Source organism: Leptosomus discolor, chromosome 1, assembly GCF_034619465.1.
Source record: "Leptosomus discolor isolate bLepDis1 chromosome 1, bLepDis1.hap2, whole genome shotgun sequence".
In the NCBI taxonomy this organism is placed as follows: domain Eukaryota; kingdom Metazoa; phylum Chordata; class Aves; order Leptosomiformes; family Leptosomidae; genus Leptosomus; species Leptosomus discolor.
Genome location: NC_141391.1, coordinates 33,373,155 through 33,394,695, shown reverse-complemented (window position 1 = coordinate 33,394,695; position 21,541 = coordinate 33,373,155). Strand labels below are relative to the sequence as shown.

At 38.5% G+C, this 21,541-nt stretch overlaps 1 protein-coding gene across 2 annotated transcripts in view; it reads right to left on the bottom strand.

Moving 5' to 3' along the window:
• ENOX1 (ecto-NOX disulfide-thiol exchanger 1) overlaps positions 1-21,541 on the bottom strand; it is a 138,832-nt gene that overhangs the window by 53,140 nt on the left and 64,151 nt on the right. For both annotated transcript variants that reach the window (XM_086481971.1, XM_086481970.1), the window contains exons 6-7: positions 15,209-15,315; positions 11,778-11,895 (exon numbers count right to left, since the gene is read on the bottom strand). In XM_086481971.1, coding sequence (XP_086338097.1) covers positions 11,778-11,895; positions 15,209-15,315 — 225 coding nt within the window. The remainder of the gene's footprint in view (positions 1-11,777; positions 11,896-15,208; positions 15,316-21,541) is intronic.

Sequence of the window (21,541 nt, the reverse complement as noted above, 5' to 3'; positions counted from 1 at the left end):
TGGATAAGTACCAGCTCTCTGTGTTTCATCATGCTCTCACAAACTCTGACTTTTAATTAAAAACACTAACAAGGGAATTTAACCTCACTGGTTTAGCCTGTCCTAGGAATAAGATGCAGATTACTTACTACAGTCTTACAAGTGATCATTGGCTCAGGTGTCCAGTTTGGGATCATTGATCTAGACCTCATGGCTGCAGAAAACCCACTTGAACAGCAAACCAACTTTCTTTAAATGGCTTAAAAGACAGAAGGCTAATCTCCTACACCAAGCCAAACTTTCTTCCACTCTCTTCATACCTTCCTCTCTTTTACCTCTGTACTAGTCCTGTTCAGTTCACTTCCTCCTTCAGCTCCAAATGCACGACCCCATCTCTTTGTTCATTTGCAATTCCCACCTGCCTGACATTTCTTCCCTCACTCATTCTCATTTTGCAGTATGTTCTCCAGTCCCCTCTTACCCAGTTCTGTCCCAGATAAATTGCAGCATGAAGTGTTTTGGACTTTTCCTACAAAGATGTCACATCGCATTACTGAAATGCATATTTAGATTTTGGAAGAGGCCACCTTGTTACGATACTATCAAAGCCTGTCACATTTTAGGTCTATTTTACTTGACAGCACGTCTTTGGAGAACAGGAATCTACATAGCTTGTAAGTGATATTTTGACAGTTGCTAGTTAACCTTCCCCGTTGAGACCAGTTTCTCCAGGTCACCTCTTTAAAGCAAAGAACCCTTTTTTCCTCTTCTTTTTTTGGGTTGCATTTTTTCTACCACCACCTATGATAAGTACCAAGCCCAACTGACTTGGCATATGCACAAGGGGAGACAGGCAAAGGAAGAGTTGGCTCTGCACAGACAACTGTGATGGGTGGACTGTTAGTTGGGTTGGTTTTTGCGTTGCCTTTTGTGCTGGGTTCTCCTCTTGAATTAGGTCCATAGGAAGCAAGCCATCATAAGAAAATGTATGGATATAACTTTGATGAAAAACAGTAGCAGTTCTCATGTATTTTCAAAATCCAGTAAAAATCACTCCTTCTCACTGCTTATTAGAATATTTTGTTTGTGATGAGATGACTTTTTCAGATACTTATGCTTTACATTTACTAATAACTGCTGCCTTAGTTAAATATAATTAATCAAGTACTGAATCTCTTTTAGAGGTTCTGCTATTTTTTCCCTAATTGAGAAATAGAACTGTTGCAACACTTTTACAGAGACTGTGGTTTAAACAAACCAACAAAGAAGTGACTTTTTCCTCTAATTAATGATATTAAAAAAAAAGACTATTCCTGTAATGCTAAAACTGAACAGAAGAGATTTTAGTCTCAAAGGGGAAGGAGTATGTTCACCCAAGTAAGAAAAGCACTGGTTACTGGGGAGATGCCCAGTGGCACTGATGACCCTCTCCCACATCAGTAATGGAAAATCACTGCTTGTATTAATGGTGCTTTGCAACTGAGGGTACAGACATTGGAACTCTGCATAGCACAAGAGATGCTGATGAATGCTGTGTTTCATATACGTTATGTTAATCTTATTTATCTTGCATAAACGGATTATATGTATGTGTGTACATGTGATATATAAATTACTTAGGATATTCAAACATTATTATATATAGGTAAATCTCTGTATAGGTGGGTTACTGATGGTAACTTCTTAGGAGTCGAAGTAATTGCTATATTTTTATTCAGACTTAAACAATAAACACTGGCAGTTACAAGACGTATGGCTACATTGCTAACGTTGGCATTCAAACTAGGAATTGCATTCAGGCCCAGCACCACTGCAACAACTTGAAAAAAAAGAATGTGTAGGACTTATAAATATGAAGAAACTGTCATTGGTACTTTGAAACAAACTTGACAGCATGCATGTAAATCCCTCAATTTGTCACATTCATTAGGGAAGAAAGGGCTGATCTGAGTGTTTGATGTGACTGTGGTGTTTTGAACTGTTCTGATTTTTAAGAGGCAAATTTTGTTTGTAAACGTAAAGTGCTTGCTATAAATGTGAAGATAAACCACCTTTGTACAAAATTCTATTGCACCTTAAGTTGCAGGAAAGCATTTATCCAGCTGTCTCTCTGACCTTGTACTTGATTGGAGGGCTAAGCTATTTTTTCTTTTAAAACTGTGCATAATACTGAAATATTTGCTCAGTTACTTTTGCCTTAGATGATAAAAATGCATCCTAAATATGGGAATATGTTTTTACCCCTTTAGAAGGCATAAGCAAATGATCACATGAAGCTTGTAATTTCTTGACTCTTATATTCAGAGACAGCGTTTCTTGATCTGTTTATCCCTTATGTGAATGGAAGGGTGTCCAGCAGAGCTGTATCTGCAAGCCAAAACCTCCTTTTCTGCTCTCCATCCTGCCTTCAGTGTACTCAGTATCTGCAAATAGAAGCCACTGCGCTTCTCCACAGTTCAACACGTTTAGTAAGTATTTTCTCAGCTGCTGAAAAATAAAATGTGTTGCAAACTTGCAGATGACAGGGTTCTACAGAGCTTAGTGTTACTTTCAGTCCTTTCAGAAACAGACAATTTATTGAAATTTGCAAATAGTGTGTAACTTTGAAGAGATAACTGTGAAATATTCTTTGTACCAGACTTTCTGGGTTAGCCACTGCTTAGGACTTTTTATCTGTGGGTGTTGAGCAGAAGGTGAGTGCAAACACTCTGAGCCGCAGGCAGTAGCTTGTGGGATCAAGGTCTAACAGCACAGGCATCTTAAAACCTATCAACAAAACATGATGAGACAGATGACTATCTGATAATAGAACAACATGAGGAGAGCTATTGCTTTTTATCATGTTCTTCCTCAATTGTTAAAAATGCTCACTTGTCTCCAGAGCTCAGACAAATTTAAGAGGGAAGACAGTCTATATCTGACACATGACAAAGAAGCAATGAAGAAACTGGTGTTGTGGAATAGCAACCACCCAAGTCTCTTCAGAGAGATCCCTGGTTGGCATGTCAGACGGGCACTCGGCAGATCTAGAAGCACCTCAGCAATCACTGGATACAAGTGCTGTAAAGACATGCTTGTCATGGTTCTTGAACCTGATGCAATTTGCAATACATCAAATATGTGGAGGGCTGAATAAACAAACAAAAAGGTTGCAAACTATTTCGCCCTTTGAAAGGCAAAAAAAAAAAAAAAAAAAAAGGCAATTAGAACTTCTAATTAAAAAACCCCACAACAAAACACACCACATTTCTTCTAACACGGAAGAAACAAATTTTACTCCTTTAAAGTTCTGTATGCTGGTGTTCAAGGAATCACATGCTGGAATTAGTGGAGAATTGGAATAAAATTATATAATTTTGGTATGGTATCTAGTTCTTCAGTCTGTTATTTCACATCCTAGAGTACTGTTCTTTGTTTTGTCTTCTCTCTGCCATGAATCTAAAATGAAGTAAGACTAAAAGATCACTCACCTCCAAGCACCTTTGAATCCACTTGGCTTTCAACTTTACGAACCAAATCCTTCAATATGTTAGTCACAAAATGCTATACTATGGATATATCTCATTAGTAATACACTTATTTTCTTGAGATGGTCCTTAAGCTAAAACCAAAGAGCAGGACATCATGAAACTCCTCTGATTTTAAGATTCATTCACCAAAGTAAACCAGCATCACTAACTAGTAGTAGTTTTGGCAGTTTCTGTGGCCATCCTGCTTCAAGCATGAGCTCTGCTGTGTGTCTTTTTAACTCCTGGCATGCAACCACATCACAGACTGCCAGTCAGCTCAACACAGAAGGAACAAGAAGCTGCCTGCTTTGAAAAGGAACCTTTTAATGCTTCAGAAACTTCAGCCAGCCTTGCACATCTCATGACATAAGGATGCTCCCCAAACCTGCAATTATGAGTTTAGAAGCTTGTACTGACGTTGCAAAAGACTCTTCTGATCATAATCTCCTCTGACGTCTTAGCAACGGCTGATATTTCTTGGATTTAACGGTGGATAAGAAGGTACCTAACTCTCCACCTCAAGCAATATCTGCAAGCTTCTCTAATGCACTGGGGTGAAAAAGGTTTCTAAAACCAACAGGGCATGAAGGGCAGCATAATTAAGAAAACCTAAACCCAAGAGCTTAGTTTAAATAATGATAGAAATATTTCACTGGAGGTCAGAAATAGGGTTTAGGCTGAAGCCAGTCTTGAAGGAATCTGTTCTTCATGCTTTGTTCAGAATCAACTGTCTTCACTGTTATAAATAGGGCTCATTCTCTTGAAGGCTAAGTATGAGAGTAAGAGCACAAAAGCTTTATATTGGAGAGGGCACTATAAGGAAGGTCACTTTATATAAAGTATGAAGTGTAATTTGGAGAAGAATGCTATTACCAGCTGTATCAGATTGTGAGGAAGCTGAAAACAGCATATGTTCTAATATTGTCTTTTATTGATTTTGCTGCCAACATCCCACTTCAACGATGTTACAGCCGCACTTCAGGATTCTTAATGGAGGGGGATGGAGGAAATCAATATACAGAGCTTGCTTCTGCTCCCATTGAAGTCAATGCAAGTTTCATTATTAACTGCAATGAGCACAGGACAGAGTTCAGACTGTTTTGTCACTTTGTTTTCATTTTTTCTTTCCTTTTTTATTTAACCTCCTATAGGGCAATATGTTCTGTTATCCTACGTTTTAGAAAAGTCCTATTTAAATAGGGCAATTCCCTATCAAACTGCAAGGCTACACATTCAGAAATGATGCCTTGCTTTATGAAACCTAATGAAAAATTATAGTCTGTATCCTGAACTGGGAAAGTTATAATAAAAGATATAGGATTTGAAATAAATTCTAATAACAAAATCATTTCTTTCTTAAAAATATTTTCATTCAGATATAAAGCAAATAAAAACAGCTTAGCTTTCACTGACTTGTAAAATATTACTTGCAATGTGCATTGTTTACTTTATTACAAAGAGAGGGAATGCATCCAAACTTCCTTTCACTACTATTTTAATGCTATTTACACAAAATGAAATATGCTAAAATTATCTCCAAAAATTATAAGCATCATCTTCATTCCAACAACATGCTGTTAATTTTGTTCTAGCATGAACGCAAAACATATTTTAACATGCTGTCAAAATGAAATACTAAGAATGTCAATAAAATGACACTAAAATAAATGTAAATTTAGATTGCTGTCACAAGTGGCTGCTTGGTTTTGTGAAGATGTTAGGTTGCTATAGCATTTTCCATAGCAACTTTGCATCTTATTACATAAATAATCCCTCAGTGTCCTTAAAGCTTACTAAAAACAGGATTAAATCTATTCTCATATGTAATGATCCTGCATAAAACCTTATCAGTATGAAATACCCAGAAAACACGATAAAATGTAATCTAGATAATAGTATTTCTGGCGGTTGAAAAGCATCAAAGCGCAACAGAGTTGTTTTGTAGTAAACGGGACATCCTCCTAAAACCCATATTAGGAAAATGCCTTTGAAGTGTCTGTTTCCTCTAAAAATTTAAAGTTAGTTAACCCCTTGACTGCTGTGTCCACAGGACCAGCACAGACCTTCATCCCAGAGCTGATGTGTTGAGCATGATCTAGAGGAGCTGGCCCAGTACCTGGGACAGGACAAGGCTGCTTTATTCCCCAGGGAAGACAGGCTTGGCAACTACCTTCAGCTGCACAAGAAGCATTATTAGAGCCAAAGGGACTTAAAACCAGGGTCATAAAATTAGGCTCCTGCCTGAATTTCAGCCTATTTTTATAAAAGCTGGGGGAAAAATGGAATGCATTTTAAAGCACACAATTGGAGTCTGCCTGATGATAACAGCTCTGAACTGGCGTGCTGTGAAAGACACTAGAGCAGACTTTTCCTAGCGCAGAGGGAGTAATCACCTTGTGGTGCTTTCTAGTGATCATCCTTGATGGTCCCAGAGAGCAAAGCTGATTGTCTGCTGTGTCCAGAGCATTTCCATTCAAAGGCAAGTTACTCCACTTGGAGAGCTCAAAAGGGTTGTTCAGCTGTCTTCTCCAGCCAGAGAGGGGACCGTGTCAGTATGGTGATAATTCAGAGTTTCAGATGTTAAATATCGTCTTTTCTTTGACATTGCTTATAAAACCTGGTTAGTAGCTTCTGTTATCAGGGTTTATTTTCCTCTTCATATGCCTTTATATGTTTATTACCGCAGGGCTGATTGTGACACCAGCTGCTGATGGCTTTGAAATGGTATTGATTTATTTGAGGAAAAAAACACAATGTCAGCCCATTAATTTCTTAAGTTAATACATTTTGTTATTTTACATTATCTTTATCAACAAGTGTTGAAAAGGAAAATGGGCAAATTATAGACTTGTTAAGTACTAGTATCACTTTCACAAAATCTGATGCCGAAAAGCTATGGGATGGAGAGGTAATGACAGAAAAGTAAATCAGACTTTTGTTTAAAACAAAATCTCCCATAAAACCCAAAAGATTACACTTACAAGAAAGGAAGGGAGAATTATCTGATCCCTGGGATCAGGAGGAAGAAGAAGATTGGACATGAGATCTGCCATGACACTGGGCCAGTTGGAAGAAAAGGAAGAGCAAAGCTCAGCTCCACACAGCTGGGGCTCAGAAATTTCTATTCAAAGTTGTAACAAGCTTTATAAATCCAGCTATGAAACACAGTTTCCATTCCATGTGTGCATCTCTACATTCACATAGGCCTTAGAGAAAGCAAAAAGAGGATTGAATTGCAGAGAAAAGATGACTAAGCATCACACAGATAACTTTGGTGTTGTTTCAGGCTTTCCTTGAAGACTTGCCAGGCTTGCAACTTTCAAGATAGACTTATGAACGATATTACAAAGCCTGTTTTATGCTGTGCACACCAGGGTGCAATTTTCAAATAGTGACTTTCACAAGGACTTACACTCTTCTGTGAGATGGACTGCCCACTATTCAGCCTGTCTCCTCCAGCAAGTGACTTAGCTGATGCTGAAAACAGGACAGATCAGTTCAGGAGAGCGTTAAAGATCCAGGACACAGTTCAAGACAGAAAGAGCTTCATTGTTTAAGCTGGGCATCTACTTTAGGTATGTTTGAAAATCCTGCCATAGAGGATGTTTTTCCTGACTTGGAAAGCAGCACCAATCTGACATGTTCAAACTGAGCTCGCACTATGTAACTTGCAATTTATTATTTGCATGCAGTCCCTGGGATTGTTACTTCACCACAGGCAATACAATGGTGGTGAAATGTTCCAGGAGCCCAATGAGTGGGCTATGGCAAGTCTGTTGAGCTGGAGAGAGCCCTATACCAGGGTGCTTATTATCCATGTGGACAGAACAGGCAGTGGCTGAATGAAAGAAAGCATCGTTGCCTCCATTCGATAGTAGGGAACTGAGATAACACAAATTCATTGATTAGTCCAGGCAGGGGGCATGTAGAAGAGCTGAGATTTGGCCCAGAGCTCTGAGATCGCAGTCAAAAGCCTTAATCATGTGACCATGCTTCCCGCATCCCTCTGCAAGCACTGTGCACATCTTTCTCTTCCGTGGTGCGAGCTGCAGTCTCTCGCTAAAGTCGGACTTGCTAGAATTAATGGCACATTGCCGAGAACCGCAAAAGGAAGAGATTAACCCACCTCCCCTTAAAGTAAAATTACAGGTGCCTTCTAGGCATAAAGCAAACTTCATCTCTTTTCTACAAGACGCAGATTCACTTCACTAATTCTTAAAATTACTTTGGAGGCTTTTACATGTGGATCCTTACTCCCAGTGCCAGCAGGTGGGAGACGAAGCATCCATAAATCCTGATCGTTCTGAAGATTTTCGTATATCCTCTAGACTCCAGTGATGAATCTCTTTTTTTTTTTTCTCTTGAGCTAATGCTTCAGTAGCTGCACCTTGACTTTCAAACGTATTAACTGAGTTGCCAATCACCACTATTATTTTTTTTCTCAGCAATCCCTGAGCTTTATTTCAGCAATCCTCTTGTCCCTTTCAAACTCCAAAATCCACATTACAGAAAAATCACTGTTTAAAGGCCGAATTTTTTGGGAAAAAAAAAAATAAATAAAAAATCTTTTTAAAGGAATAGCTGATCCCACATGTGAGATTCACTCACTCTCAGGTCAGCCTTTTTTCCAGCTTTCTTCATAATGCAAATGATCTTTAGTCTGCAAAACCAGGAGGATTTCCTATACACTAGGCATGTATGATAGTTCAGCCAACTCACTGGATTCCCTGGGGGGCTCTTCAGGGGGTTCTTGCAGTGGTTTCAGATGTTCTCCAACAGAACAAGAAGGTAGTGATGTCCTTCTTTTCCTTGAAGATTCAGCTTGCGCATTAATAGGGTAGCATACTAACTAAGCCTGGGGAGAATGATCTGTAAAACACCTGGAGGAGCAGAAGGTCTTCACGCAGGAGGCAGTGTCCCAGCCCTGCAACATGGACTACAGCATGGAAGACAGGTTCAGGAGAGTGGAGGTCCCAATTCTTATTCCAGCCCTGCCACTGAGCCACTGATATGAGTAAATCAAGTTCATGAATAACCAGAAGAAGAACAATTGGCAGACGAAATAAGAGGATCTGAGTCTAGAATAGAGTGACGCACTTTGCAACAAGTCCATCTGGAGCTGTTAGCAAGCCCAAATCTACCCAAACGAATGGCTATTAGTAGATTTTTAATATGCACCACGACTCAAATCTCTTGTGTGACTTAATATCTTGCACAACTTGAAGAAAAAATGCAAACCATTCTTAGCAACAGCTTTTTTACCATCCACCTCAAATCCCCAGAACTCATTGTGTGGAAGGGCCTCAGTGCACTGTAACTCCTCTGAAACCTGAAGTCCAGCAATTCTGGATAAGCATTCAGGCACTGAAGTCCTTTTGCACAGCCTCAGGGCTTAAAAGAGTTGCACTGTGTTTTCAAATGCTGGGGCTGGAATCCACCCTCTTTTTTCAGGGTGATGAATAGGTTTCTCTTTAGATATCATAGAGGAGAGTTTTCATTCTAACTAGTCTAGCTGTTAGGAAATGTGACACACTCAGCACCACGCTATCTCTGTGCTCACAGAAGTGGAGTTATTTCTCAATGAAAAAGGCTTGACTAACAGAAGAAATTACACTGGAAGACTCCTGAAACTACACTTTATCAATGAGGTCTTAGGGCCCATTCTAAATTGTTGAATTAATTAAGCCTTCCTGTACTAGGCATGTTTCAGCTAGCTGAACTAGTGAAAAAAGACCTGACACAGGTTTTGGAGTCTGAGGGAATCTCTGTTACCTGTTGTAGCTTTGGGGATGTTAACTTCCCAGGAGTCTTGTTCTCACTGTCAAGTAGGGCAGGCTGAAAAACAATGTCCTGAAGAAAATCGTTGTCATGGCAGGACAGACAGTCCAGAACTCAGGAACTATCCAAATCAATTAATCATGTCTCATTGCTTCAGCCACTTTCAGATTTAGATTTTTAAGCCTTTATGTGTGCATGCTGTCCTTCAACTGAAGAGGCAGGATATCTTCTTTGTGTTATTCAAGCCTTGCCCTTCCCGTGGTTAAGCATTTAGACAAACATTTTAAGAAAAGGGGTTAAAAATAAAGAAAGCGCCAATGTTTTCTTACTGTGCAGAATTGTTTCTTTGTGATAAAAGATCCTTTAAAACACATTCTGTGTAGAACAGAGGTTACTGTGAATACAAACAGCCACTCCAGTGAGATAAAGAGATGGTTTTGGAATGGCATACTCAAAAAGAAAGAGGAAAAGAAAAAGAGAAGGTGGCTAACAAATAGTAATTTAAAAAAAATGCTCAAAGAAGCAGGGAAGAATCACTTCTCTGTACATAGAAATGAAAAAATAAATGTCCTTCTCCCACTTTCTTTCCATTTACTAGTGTTTTATATCAAATAACTTTTTTGGTTTAACTCCAAGCTCCCTCTGTTGTCATTGACAGAAGAACCAAATGCACTTGCTTTAGTTGAGAGTGTAACATTGGAAGAATAAAGCTATAAAATTAATTTTAGAACTGGATGTCCCTACATATGCAGCAGGCTGGATCAACTCCACTAAGATCAAGAGGATGATGAATGGTACAAAGGACAATGGTGGGCAAGTATTCAAGTGGATCCATATTGCTAAGTTTTTATTTAGAATGCAACACAGTACTGTTATCACTGAGGGGACTCAAGTGTCCACATTATAACAATGCAAATAAAATGAAGTTGTTCAGGATGGAACACTGTATAAATCTCAGATATCATTGATAGAAATGTCCCTTTTCATGGAAGAAAACCAAACACACTTTCCTATTTGTGATGCTACAAAAAGAATGACCGGCACAGCTCTGCCTTAAGCATGTATATGTTAAACCTAGCTGCGTTGGTAAGGATGACAGTTCAAAACATCATTACTCCTCTTCTGACATGCAGGCTGTGGGTATTTCTGACTCTACCTTCCTGTTATTAATTCTAATGACTTCCCTCCATAAGAGTGGACACAGTCAAGGTAACACGATTAGGCATTCATAAAAATCTCTGATTGCTAGCAGTGCTTTGTCTACAGTGACCCACTGTCTCAGCTCCAAACATTCTGTTAATAGTGTCTAGAAAATTCATATCCACACAATTAGCCAAGGAAAAATTAAGGCTGCCCTTTACAGGTTTTATTGTTGCATTTTTCTTCAGGAAAAAATATTAAATCTCCCCTCAAGAGAGATGTTGCAGTAAAAATTTCTTTGACACTCCTTCCTTTGGTCTTTACTTTTGGAGGCATTCAACCTCACACAGTATCTAGTCACAGAAGAAGCCAAAGAGCTCTTCTCTATGTAAGATTGAATCCACACTTTTGTGCTGGCATACAAGGACTTAACCATCAAATGGATTAAATTCTTTCTTTCCTTAATATGGTGCCTGTATGCAAAGAACTAGATCAAAATTATCTTCATCATCAGACTGTCAGTTTCCTTCCATATTACTCCCTCCTTCTTTACCTTCCTTAAAGCTCACTGCTGGCTGGCAGTTCTCAGTGATGCTTTGGCTTCAGCTTCTGTAAATTTTCTTCCTGAAGGTCAATTTCTAAACAAGCAAACCCTTGTTAGCTACTCACAACTTTACTGGCCAGTGTCAAGAAATCTAGCAAAGCATCCATCCAGATCCTTTTACCAGCCAGTAATTCAGGCAGCTTCTGAGCCAGCTTTTGGTGTCCACCCTGGATAGCAGAGTATTTGGAGAAGGCTGAAAAAGTTGCTTTTCTTTACTCATGTTACATGCACCCTTGTTCTTTCTTTCATGATAGCCATCTAATGAGTGTCAAATTAATGCAGTATGCAGTACCATATTGTGAAATATTTTGAATACCCTTAAAAGTTAATTCCACAAACCAGACAGTTAAAATAGTATGGCGTATTTGTTAGAGAGCTTATACTTTATTCTATATTTGTTGAAAAGAAAGGTAAGGCTTAGAGAATACTGACCAAAACATAACTTCAGCTGGTCTCATAATAAGACATTGTTACAACCATGGTGTGAAATACTGTCATGCAAGACTGCAGAAAGCGCACTAAAGAAACATAATGCTTGCAGCTTAGGGCAGAACTGGAGAATTTTCATTCTTATAGATCATAGCAGGTGACAGACACCTCCTAGAGACAGCTTGTATCATTCAAATAACTAATTTGTGAGAGTTTAAAATAAGATACTGTCTTATATAATCAGCCATTAATATGTCACTTCTCATATATAAGGGTTTTTTTTTGCATTTAAAAAAACAACAGTATATATTTGATATTATAGAGGGATTTAGCTTTACCTGAATCATCTACTCTCAGCTTTTTACTGGGATTGTCACCACTGTCATCATCGGACATTTCCATCTCCTCTTCCCGGCGGATTCCCATGAGCTGTTCACTGTGAGCATTTCGGAGCTCCTAAAACCCAAAATGACCTTTTGTCAGTATTAACTTCCATAAAGTCATCATGTATTATTTAGTATCTGTTTTTAATACTGCTCTGATTTTAATTATACATCATTTATCATTGTAATCATATTTATTTGTATATGAATATTTATAACAACAGTAGCATAGGGAATTCTTCCTGTGAAAGAACGGAGTTTGTCAAAGGTAACACTCAGGGAAAACGAGAGAAAGTGAGTCTCCACGTTGAGCAATCTTTAGTTCTAAAGATAGAAGAATGCTTTAACAGCAGGGATAATGCTTAGAGTTGTGTATAAAGCAGACTGACAAAGAGCTTAAGCTCTGTCAGCTTGCTTAAGGTATAGATAATTCTTGCTTCTCTCTGTCATTTGGGATAAGATTCATCCAGCCAAGTGTAGATGTCTCCATTACACAAAGTCATATGAACTACACCCTAAAAGCACCTACTTCTTTCTGCTGATGGCAAAGGGAGCCAAGGGCAGCCGGTGCATATGGAGTGCTCTGTATTGTAGGTGCCTAAGGCTAGCCAAAGGAATCTCACCCTCTGTCCCTATGCCCAGATCACCTCGGATTTAAAAGAACCAGCCTTACAATGCTGTCCTGAAAATCTCTGTATCTTGATCCAAAATGAGTGCCAGCACAAACAGCCTGGTCTCTGGGCGACCGCCGGGAGGGCAGGCAGGCAGGCAGGGAGCCCCTGCACATGTCACTAGGTAAATGATCAGCAGGCACGCGGGCTTTGTGGGAGTCTAGACGGTCTTTGTTCTGGGTAGAAAAGCCGGCGCGGGTGTAGCGGCTGGCTTTTTAATGGCAGCGCTGAGAAGATTGAGAGGACTCTATTTTGTCCTAATAATCCTGTCAGGTGTAACACGAGGATGCTGCACCGTGATTAGTGTAGGCCTTTTCAGTCCGCAGACAGCTAATTTTTCTGCCGACAAAGAGCTTAATTCCCAAAGAGGTGGTTTGAAATCTCTGAGACAAGGAAGAGTCGCATGGAAGGAGGAGACAGCATTGAGGCGTCCGACCACTGCTCCTTGCAATTAACAATAAGCTGTCAGAGAGGGACTGCGCGAAAAAAAGGGAAGGCGTTTCCCTTGAGCTGTACTCTTGGTTCATCGGCAGATCTCAAATATTCTGATAAATGTATATGTGTCCATTAATCCCAGCAAAGGCAAGGGGCTAATTAGTGGGCGTTTTACATTAGAATAATTTCAAATTTAAAAAAAAAAGTGATGAAAAAGGTAAAATGTCAACCAGTGTCTCATGCAATCAGCATCACCTCTGGAAGAAATTAGCAAGCTATTTCTTAATTCCTTACTGGAAAAGGCCACCTGCACTTTTTCCTGGGGAAGTATACTGCATACATGAGCAGACATCCGCTTACATTTACTTCCTCTTTAGGGGATAAATGCCCTTAATGCGTCAATGTCTACATTATCGGCAAAGCCAATAATCTTCCACAGAGAATGTCTATGTGTATGAGTGTTTGCTTTGAGTTAGAGTTTCTAGCAAAGCTTTCCTAAATTCAGAAAAAAAGGGAAAGCCAGCAGATAATTAAACAAAGTAGCAGATAATATGGTTGGAAAATATGATTTAAATCAAAGATGCAATTTGCTGTATTTCCATCATATTTTACATTTGAAAAAATGGCATTTCTACAATACATGATTTATTGAGAGTCTTTGCATGTTTTTGAATTTTTTTAGTTGCCCTCTTCTTAGAAAAACAGAAGGCAATAATATTTGAAAAAATAAGCAGTGAATTAACATTTCTGGAAAGTCCAACTCTTACACATTTCAGTTTATTAAAGATTTAGAGGCCAGCAAATGAATGACACACCATATCCCTTTACAGAAAGTTAGTTTAAAAAGGGATGGTCTTAATGTAATTGTAATAATCTACTAGCAAATTATGTTTTCATACTTCTCTAAAAGATAAGACAAACATCGATCCCCAACTTCCCAACTTTCAATTGAACAAAGGCTTTATCCACTACTTATATGAAATATTTGTGAACAAAATGCAAAATACGTTTTGTACCAATAAATTATGCGAACATTTTATTTTAAGTGTCCCATTATTGTGAAGTCATTTGGTATTCACCATAATAGCACTGATAATAAAGAATTCATTTGGTATTCATGTAGATGTTACGTTTAGTGCCATTGGTATTCAACTGTAATTTAGCATTAGTTAATGGGCACTTAAAATGTTATCCAAATGATTTATATCACAGCACTTTAGTGTTTCTCAAACTAAGTGTACAACACTTACTTTACAAGTGTACTACAAAATAATTAAATAAGTGCACCTTACCTTCTAAAGTTTTTATTCTGAGACAGAGAAAAATCATTTAGAGGACTGCGATAGTAACAATCAACATACTGTACTACATGAAGGTAAACCAAGTGTATGTAAGTTGCTCATATTAAAAAAAAAAAAAAGGAAGAAGAAAGAAAGAAAACAAAGACAGTGGTACTTACTTTTTAAAATACAGGCTCATAGCGTATATACTGAATTAAAAACGAAAGCTGGATGACCAAAACACAGGATGAGGCCTAGTGCTTCCTTTGCTGCCACTCACAGCAAGGGGAGTTAGAATCCCAATTCCTCTGCTCATGCTTATGACAGTCACACATGCATGGTCCCACACTGCTAACTCTGTGTGGTACTATGATCACATTTATACTGGTTTCTTTGCAAGCATAATACTTAGAATCAATACAAGTGATGTATCTACTTTTGTAAAGATAAACATAAAACGAATGGGAAGGAGTATATGTCATAATTCTGGCCTTAATATGCTTAAGTCATTACTTAAAAAAGAAATTTTCTATTTTATTTTCAGGCAAAGTCATCTTACAATGACCATATGATGGCACAACGAAAAAAAAAATCTGTGCTAGAGAATACTTCTTTAGAAACAGATCACAATGACTCCTAAGAAGATATTTTTCGGAATAATTCTCAATTCTATCCTTAATTGAAAATACTGTTTTTAATTTCACTACTTCAGTTCATTATTTTAGATAGTAAACATAATCTTCCAATGATTTCTCAATTTTTGCATGAAAAATAAAAACACATTGCTCTCTGTCTTAGTGTTTTTTAATGACTATTATCATAATGAGAGCAATGGGAGCAATTCATGCTGTAGATGAGACCGTATAATGGCCAGCTGATTAACAGCTAAAACGGTAGCCGTAAATATTGCTGAATACACTATGTCCAGCTACAATCACACTCGTTCTGTGTCAATCCAGCTGTGAGATGATGGATAGAAAGTAATAATAAAATCACCAACCTCAGAATGCTTTCGCCAAATGTCTATGTTCTTTCGCTGGGCTTTCGAGAAATGGTCCCAAGCTTTTTGTCTGGTAGAAGCGTTGAAAACGGCGACAATCTGCTCAACTTTGGTGAACAAGGAAGTCAAACAAGACAAGCAATTTATGTTGTGATCACTATAGAGAAGCAAAGCAAAGACACTAGGAGTCTATGGATGATGTCATTACTGAAACAACATCATCAATATCCATCCAATGATGTGTCTTTTGTACTTACATTTTATCAATGTTGGAGATGTCTCCCTTCAAGTCTGTCTCCATAACTTTAGTCTACACAACTTATAACTATGTACCAAAAACCACGCATGCAGCTGCTCCCCTGTGATGTCTGCTACAACTCCCTGTGCAGCCACGTGCCTTTGCGTGTGTGGCTATAGGTGTGTGACTGCAGAAACAACACTCGTGGCATAAACCTGACACACGCTCCCCTGCGGCAGCTGTGTACAGATGAGCAGGCTGTACAAATGAAAGTGTGAAAGACAAGCAGGCTCTGCTTTGAAGGGTCGCTATCTGATAGTGGGAATTTGCATACAGGAAGGGCTAATCCATACATTAATGCTGCATTCTGTAGCTGCAGCTGCTTCTTCTCTTTTACTTAATATAAACGGGCTCACCTGTGGCAGATCATGCTGTCCTGTGTCCATGGCCTATGTATGTTCATGTAAACGAACAGTCAAATTTTTATGCATACAAGACAAAGAAGAGATATGAAATGGGCTTCCCTCATTCAACTCCTAATGAATTTGTTCTGAACGCAGACATCAATATTTAGGTCAATTATCTAGGACAATTAAGATCCTCAAGTTTTTAGCCACTTGTCCATCCTAATTCAGAACTTTTTTCTCCCAAAACTATTTTCTTTCTCTTTGCATCAGTTACAAGCAATGTTGTCCTTCCACAACAGTGACCTGCCTAAAAATGATTTGGCCATGATGTAAGTTGCCTTGATCCCAGCACAGCTAACTGAAGGACAACCAAGAAATCCAGATTTTTCTACAAATGACTTGGGCTGTGCTCCTGAGTGAGCAGCTGTGCCAACCGATGAAGTCAAGATGAAAAATACTTCAACTCTTTGACAAGGTTCTTGGCTATTTACGTCTTTAGATACCTGGGCTGCAGCTTGCAGCACCTTTCTCCCCTCTCTTTCATTGAGAAATAGTGGCAGGAGTACTGTAATACCCTCTGATCTGGTCTCTCATTGAGTTGATTGATAGCTACTCTCCCTCTCCCCTCAAGTCACAGATATACATGACTTTATACATAACAACCTATCTTTCCTAAAACAGTGAGCTCACCTAGTTAATCAGTTATGTATCCTTCACCTCTAGATCTGAAAGTTAACCTTACGCACTTGAGTAGGAGCACATTTCTTCTATTCTCTTTTTTTACCACTTTTGCAGGCTGCTTTCAGATTCAGGAATATTACAATTTGAACCACATATGGAAGTTTTTCTTTGCAATCACCAGGGCTGGTTAAATAACTTCTAAAGCCACAGAAAATAAATGTAGTTTTTTAAAATTAATACTTACATGTAATTTATGTTAAACAAGGTGCCTCAAGAATGGATCTGACCCATTTGTGATCCATTCAAGTTTTAATAGCAGATGTGATAGTTTTGGCCTAATAGAACCTGCTTGGAGTGAAGAGTGGACATATCAAGGAAGTTATGCTGTGTATATTTATTCAATTAATTTGAAAAAAAAAAAGGAAATGCTAAAGAACTCTATTAATATGTGTATAGAAACTGAGGTTAAATTTAATTACTACTGTTGTGTTGATGACCCAGGTGCTCAGAAAATCTTGCTTAATTAACAACCTGTTTTTAGTTTGCAAGTGGAAATTCAAGTAGAAAAGATTCACAAAGATATGAGGAAGAGCTTGTTTGCCATTTTACACTAATAGGTATTAATAAGATCATCTGAATTTTGAAAAATATTTGAACTTTAAAGTGTTTAATTTCCGTTCTGTGAACAGGTGCTAAGATTTATCAAAAGTCATTATCTGATCATTTCAGAAATTCTCCTCAATGGAAACACAAGCTAGGGAGATGTCAAAGAGTTTTTCTTGCATAATTACAAAAGACAAAGTGAGCAGAAAAAGGCTCTCCTTCACTTACCTAACTTTCAGGAATTAAAAAACTAAAGGAGGTAGGATACTATGAGTACTAGATACTAACAATCAAGGCATTTAAAGAAACTTTATGCAATAGGCAGCTAGGGATAATAAAAAAGGGAACTGTAGAGGAGAATATTAAATTAGTACATATCAAAGACCAACATCTCACTACTCTGTATTCAAAGAAAGTGTCAATGTATGTACAGCAATTTCAATATACACAGCAATCTAGGCTATGAAGTGTTACTAACACACAGAGGTAACACCCAACCTAAAAGGTCTCCAGGCATTACATTAGAGCTGAAAAGCAGCCAAGGCCATGGTTTGACAGTACAGGAAAGTGGCTTCACATGTTTTTGTACTGCATCAAAATCCTGCATTCATGTGAATGAGATGGCAATCCAATATAAACCCATTCTGCAGGTTCACATTTGTTCATAGATTAATTCATGTTCCATCAAGATTAATTTCTTCTCCCATGGACACCCTGGAAGCCTAAAGCTGGCAGGACACCCATGCTCTGGGTAATTGGCAGACAAGACATAATGTATCCACCCCTGATCGGGATCAAATTTGTATAGGTAACTGATCCAGCAGCACACAGCCCATAAGGATGGTAGATCCATCCCTAAGGGGAAGCCAGGAGAGTTTGTATTAGCCGAGAAACTCTCCAGTTAACTCATTTTTCCTCCATGTCAAGGTAAGATTTGGCTAAAGAGAGGCCGCAGATTTTGGTCTGATATCTGCATAATCTGAGTGAAACAGTTGTTCCCAGTCTCACTTCTGACCATGGTTTTCAGACTATTTCCTGACCTCCAGAAAGAAATTTCTAAAATGAAATAGCAGATCATATCTACCTCCCTAAGGCACCTTGACCTCTAGGATGCACTGTACTGTCAACTGTGACTGGTAAGTAGAATTATTAAGTAACATGAAATATTCATTGTCAAACATCTGTTGGTAAGTTCTATGCTAAATCAAAGTTTTATTGACCATATGCAAAGCTGTTTCCTTACTAAATTAGGGTTTAAAACCCCACATTGTTCTGGAAGGGTCCATACCATGTCATTGTTTTCCCTATCAATATAACTTACAGGATGTAAATAATTGCATCTTTCCTAATGACTTATTCTGTGGCTGGTAATTTATGTGTCATGTTTCATACAATGGATTATTATCTAGTTGTTTTTCTGCTGAGTTATAAATAACTAAAAAGACCAAAACAGCTAAGCCTAGAGTGATACACAATTGTCAATGTTTAATAAATGTGATGCAATGACAATAAACTTTATTAGAGGTCCCGGCTCACAATAAGCATATTAAAAGCAGGTTTAAACCTATGTTTCTGTCGCCATAAAGCATGCTACCAGAATAGGGTGTTGTTACAATGTATAAATGTAAAAACAACTAGAAAAATGAGGAACAACGACAACAAAAATCCCTTAAATGATGCCTGCAGAGGCTGCATACAAGATTGGATTAAAGGGAAAACTAAAATATCTCCAGGGCAAGAGAATATTTGATATAGGATTTTTGAAAATGATACTATCAGAGAAGCACAGAAATAAATGAGAACCAAAGTATAGCCTCATCTGTAGACTAAGAGGTACAGAAAACACTTCTACCCTCCATTACATTTATCAAGCAGGCTATTTTAAATACATGATTGAGTGAAGGCTGAAATTTCTCCTTGGATTCAGAAGACAAGAAGTACTCGACTTTCCCTTGCATGTTACATTATCAGCTGCCATGCGTACATGATTATTTTTAATTCCTTGTATGCAATAACAGTGAACATCAGCAACCAAATGTATTATAATGTCTTACAATAAAAAAAGAAACAAAATAGAACCTGAAACGCAATGTGTTAAAATAAAAACTAAAGTCTTTGCTGGCAGATAAAATAATCAGATGTCATGTAGAATTTCACTTCAAATTCCACCAATTAGGGATACAGGATGAAAAGGGCTTTGCACTAAATTACTGTATGTGCAAGAGTAGAATATATGGCAATTTAGCTCAGAAAAATTCTGTAAGAGTGCGACAGTTGACGTGCAGGGTAAAAGAAAAATTCCACCCATAAAATTACAGTGTAAAGGAAACTGTTACAGTAAATGTATAACATGCTTTTCAAATATAGATTTGCAGCACAAGGAGGATATAGAGTTGGCGTGGTTTGGGTCAGAAGCCTTGTTGCTGAATTCTGACTAAGCTGGAGTCTGCCAATCGATTTGGCTCCAAGCCCAGCAAACCAAGGAATTACAGTAGTCAAGGCTAGATGTTGTAAGTGAATGAATTAGAGTCTCCAGGTCAGTTTTGGATAGGAAAGAGAATATTTTTGGCAACAGTCCTGAAAGGCATTTGGTGAGATACTGAACAGAACTTATCATTAAGTCCAACGTTAAATTTGCACGTAGGCAAATGACATGTGACATCAATAAGTGAAACAGTAGACAGATTGCAGAGTAATGAAAGAAACTTTTTTTTTTTTTTTTTTTTTTAATTAATGTGTGCCAAACCCTCAGTCTTTTGGTTATGGTACTGTTCACTTTCAGAAAAGAATTTGCCTTTCACACACAGACAGCTGAAAACCTGCAGCCCCTCCCTGTTACCCAATTCGCATGCCACAGTGGGAGAAACAGATGTGGTTGATTGCCATTGACTGGCAGAGGAGGAAAATATAAAAGTTGGAAATAACACCCTGGAGAAGGCTACAGATAATTCAAGGTTGGGTCCTAAAGAAAAGCATACCGCTGGCCATCAGCTGGATATGTAAGCAAATGACATTATAGATTTGTACAGTAAAGACGTAGATTTTGTCAGCTATGCAAATTGGCTCTCTGCCACACATAAATGTCATCCTTGTTTCGTTTTGGTTTTGGTTTTGCAGGGGGTTTGTGTTTGGTTGGTTTTGGTTATTGTTTTTTTAAATCAAAACAAACAATCAAACAAAGAAACCAAACCAAAAATCCACGGGCATCAAAAAGAAGCTGAATCATGGCTGCAACTCCATCAGGGAAGAAGAGGCTACTTTTTGGTCTGCTTGCTGTCCGGGCGGCTGTAGGTTCCTTAAGACATAGTCTTAAGACATGGCATGATAAAGGAGAAAACTACAGGACTTCTCTATTATATCCCCAAATTCCACCTTTTTGGACTGACCAAGAGAACGGTGCCTCCAGTAATTTATCTCCCAAATTGTTTTGCTGTGTGGGAAGTCAGCTTGCAAGGCTGCCATTCCTCAACTTGCCCTACTGCCAACAACTACATCTGTAAAAGCGATCAAAACCATCCAGGACCCATTCTCATTCCCTGAAACCAACTGGCACAACATTCTGAGTGTCCCTGCAGCAGCAACTCTTCTCTCTTCCTGAAAAGATGCTTTTGGAGAAACTATGTGGCCTGCACCAAACCCTAAACTGTACCCACACTGTATGGGAAAATGCTAGCTGGCCCAGAGCAACAACTTTCTTACAGTTGAACAATACGGACAAGCCTGCCCTAGCTCAGCTTAATTTACTCCTATACATGGAGTCAATGGGGTCATCCTTTACTAGCAGTCTCATCTTTTCTGGTCTTGTCCTGATGCAGAGGTCTCGGTGTCGCAGAGAGACATTAGAAGGCTTTTCCTCTTCTGTCAACCCTATCACACCTACCTGAATACTAGAAAGAATGAGAAACAAGTCTAAGTGTCGTCTCTCTAAATTACACTATGCTATTTCTACACTTCCCTTTGATGTGCCCTACAGTGTTTGAGATCAGGAGGAGGTGTGTCTAGGTTGATGGTTGATCCCTCTTCCATCTGACTCAGACTGGTCCTAGCAACATGCTTGTGTGGGTTATTAAGAGGCTGAGTGAATTTCAGTGGTCCTGAGACATGCAAGAAGAAATCTTTTTTCATAATACAATGAGCGGATTCTTCCACATAGAAGAAAAACAAAATAAAAAATACTTACACCGGAGCACAAATTATAATCCCTGTTCTTGTAAAAACATCAGCCCTCAGTGTCAGCAGCTGTTGCTTTCTTCTTCTTTCAGCTAAGACACCCAGTGAGGAAAAGCGAAGGAAGGAGCATTATGAGGATACTGAAAATGTCCCATTTTCAGGACTTATATTGAGACCTGCACAGTAACTTGTCTGAGGTATGTATGTCAACAATTAATAGTTCTAGAAATGGAA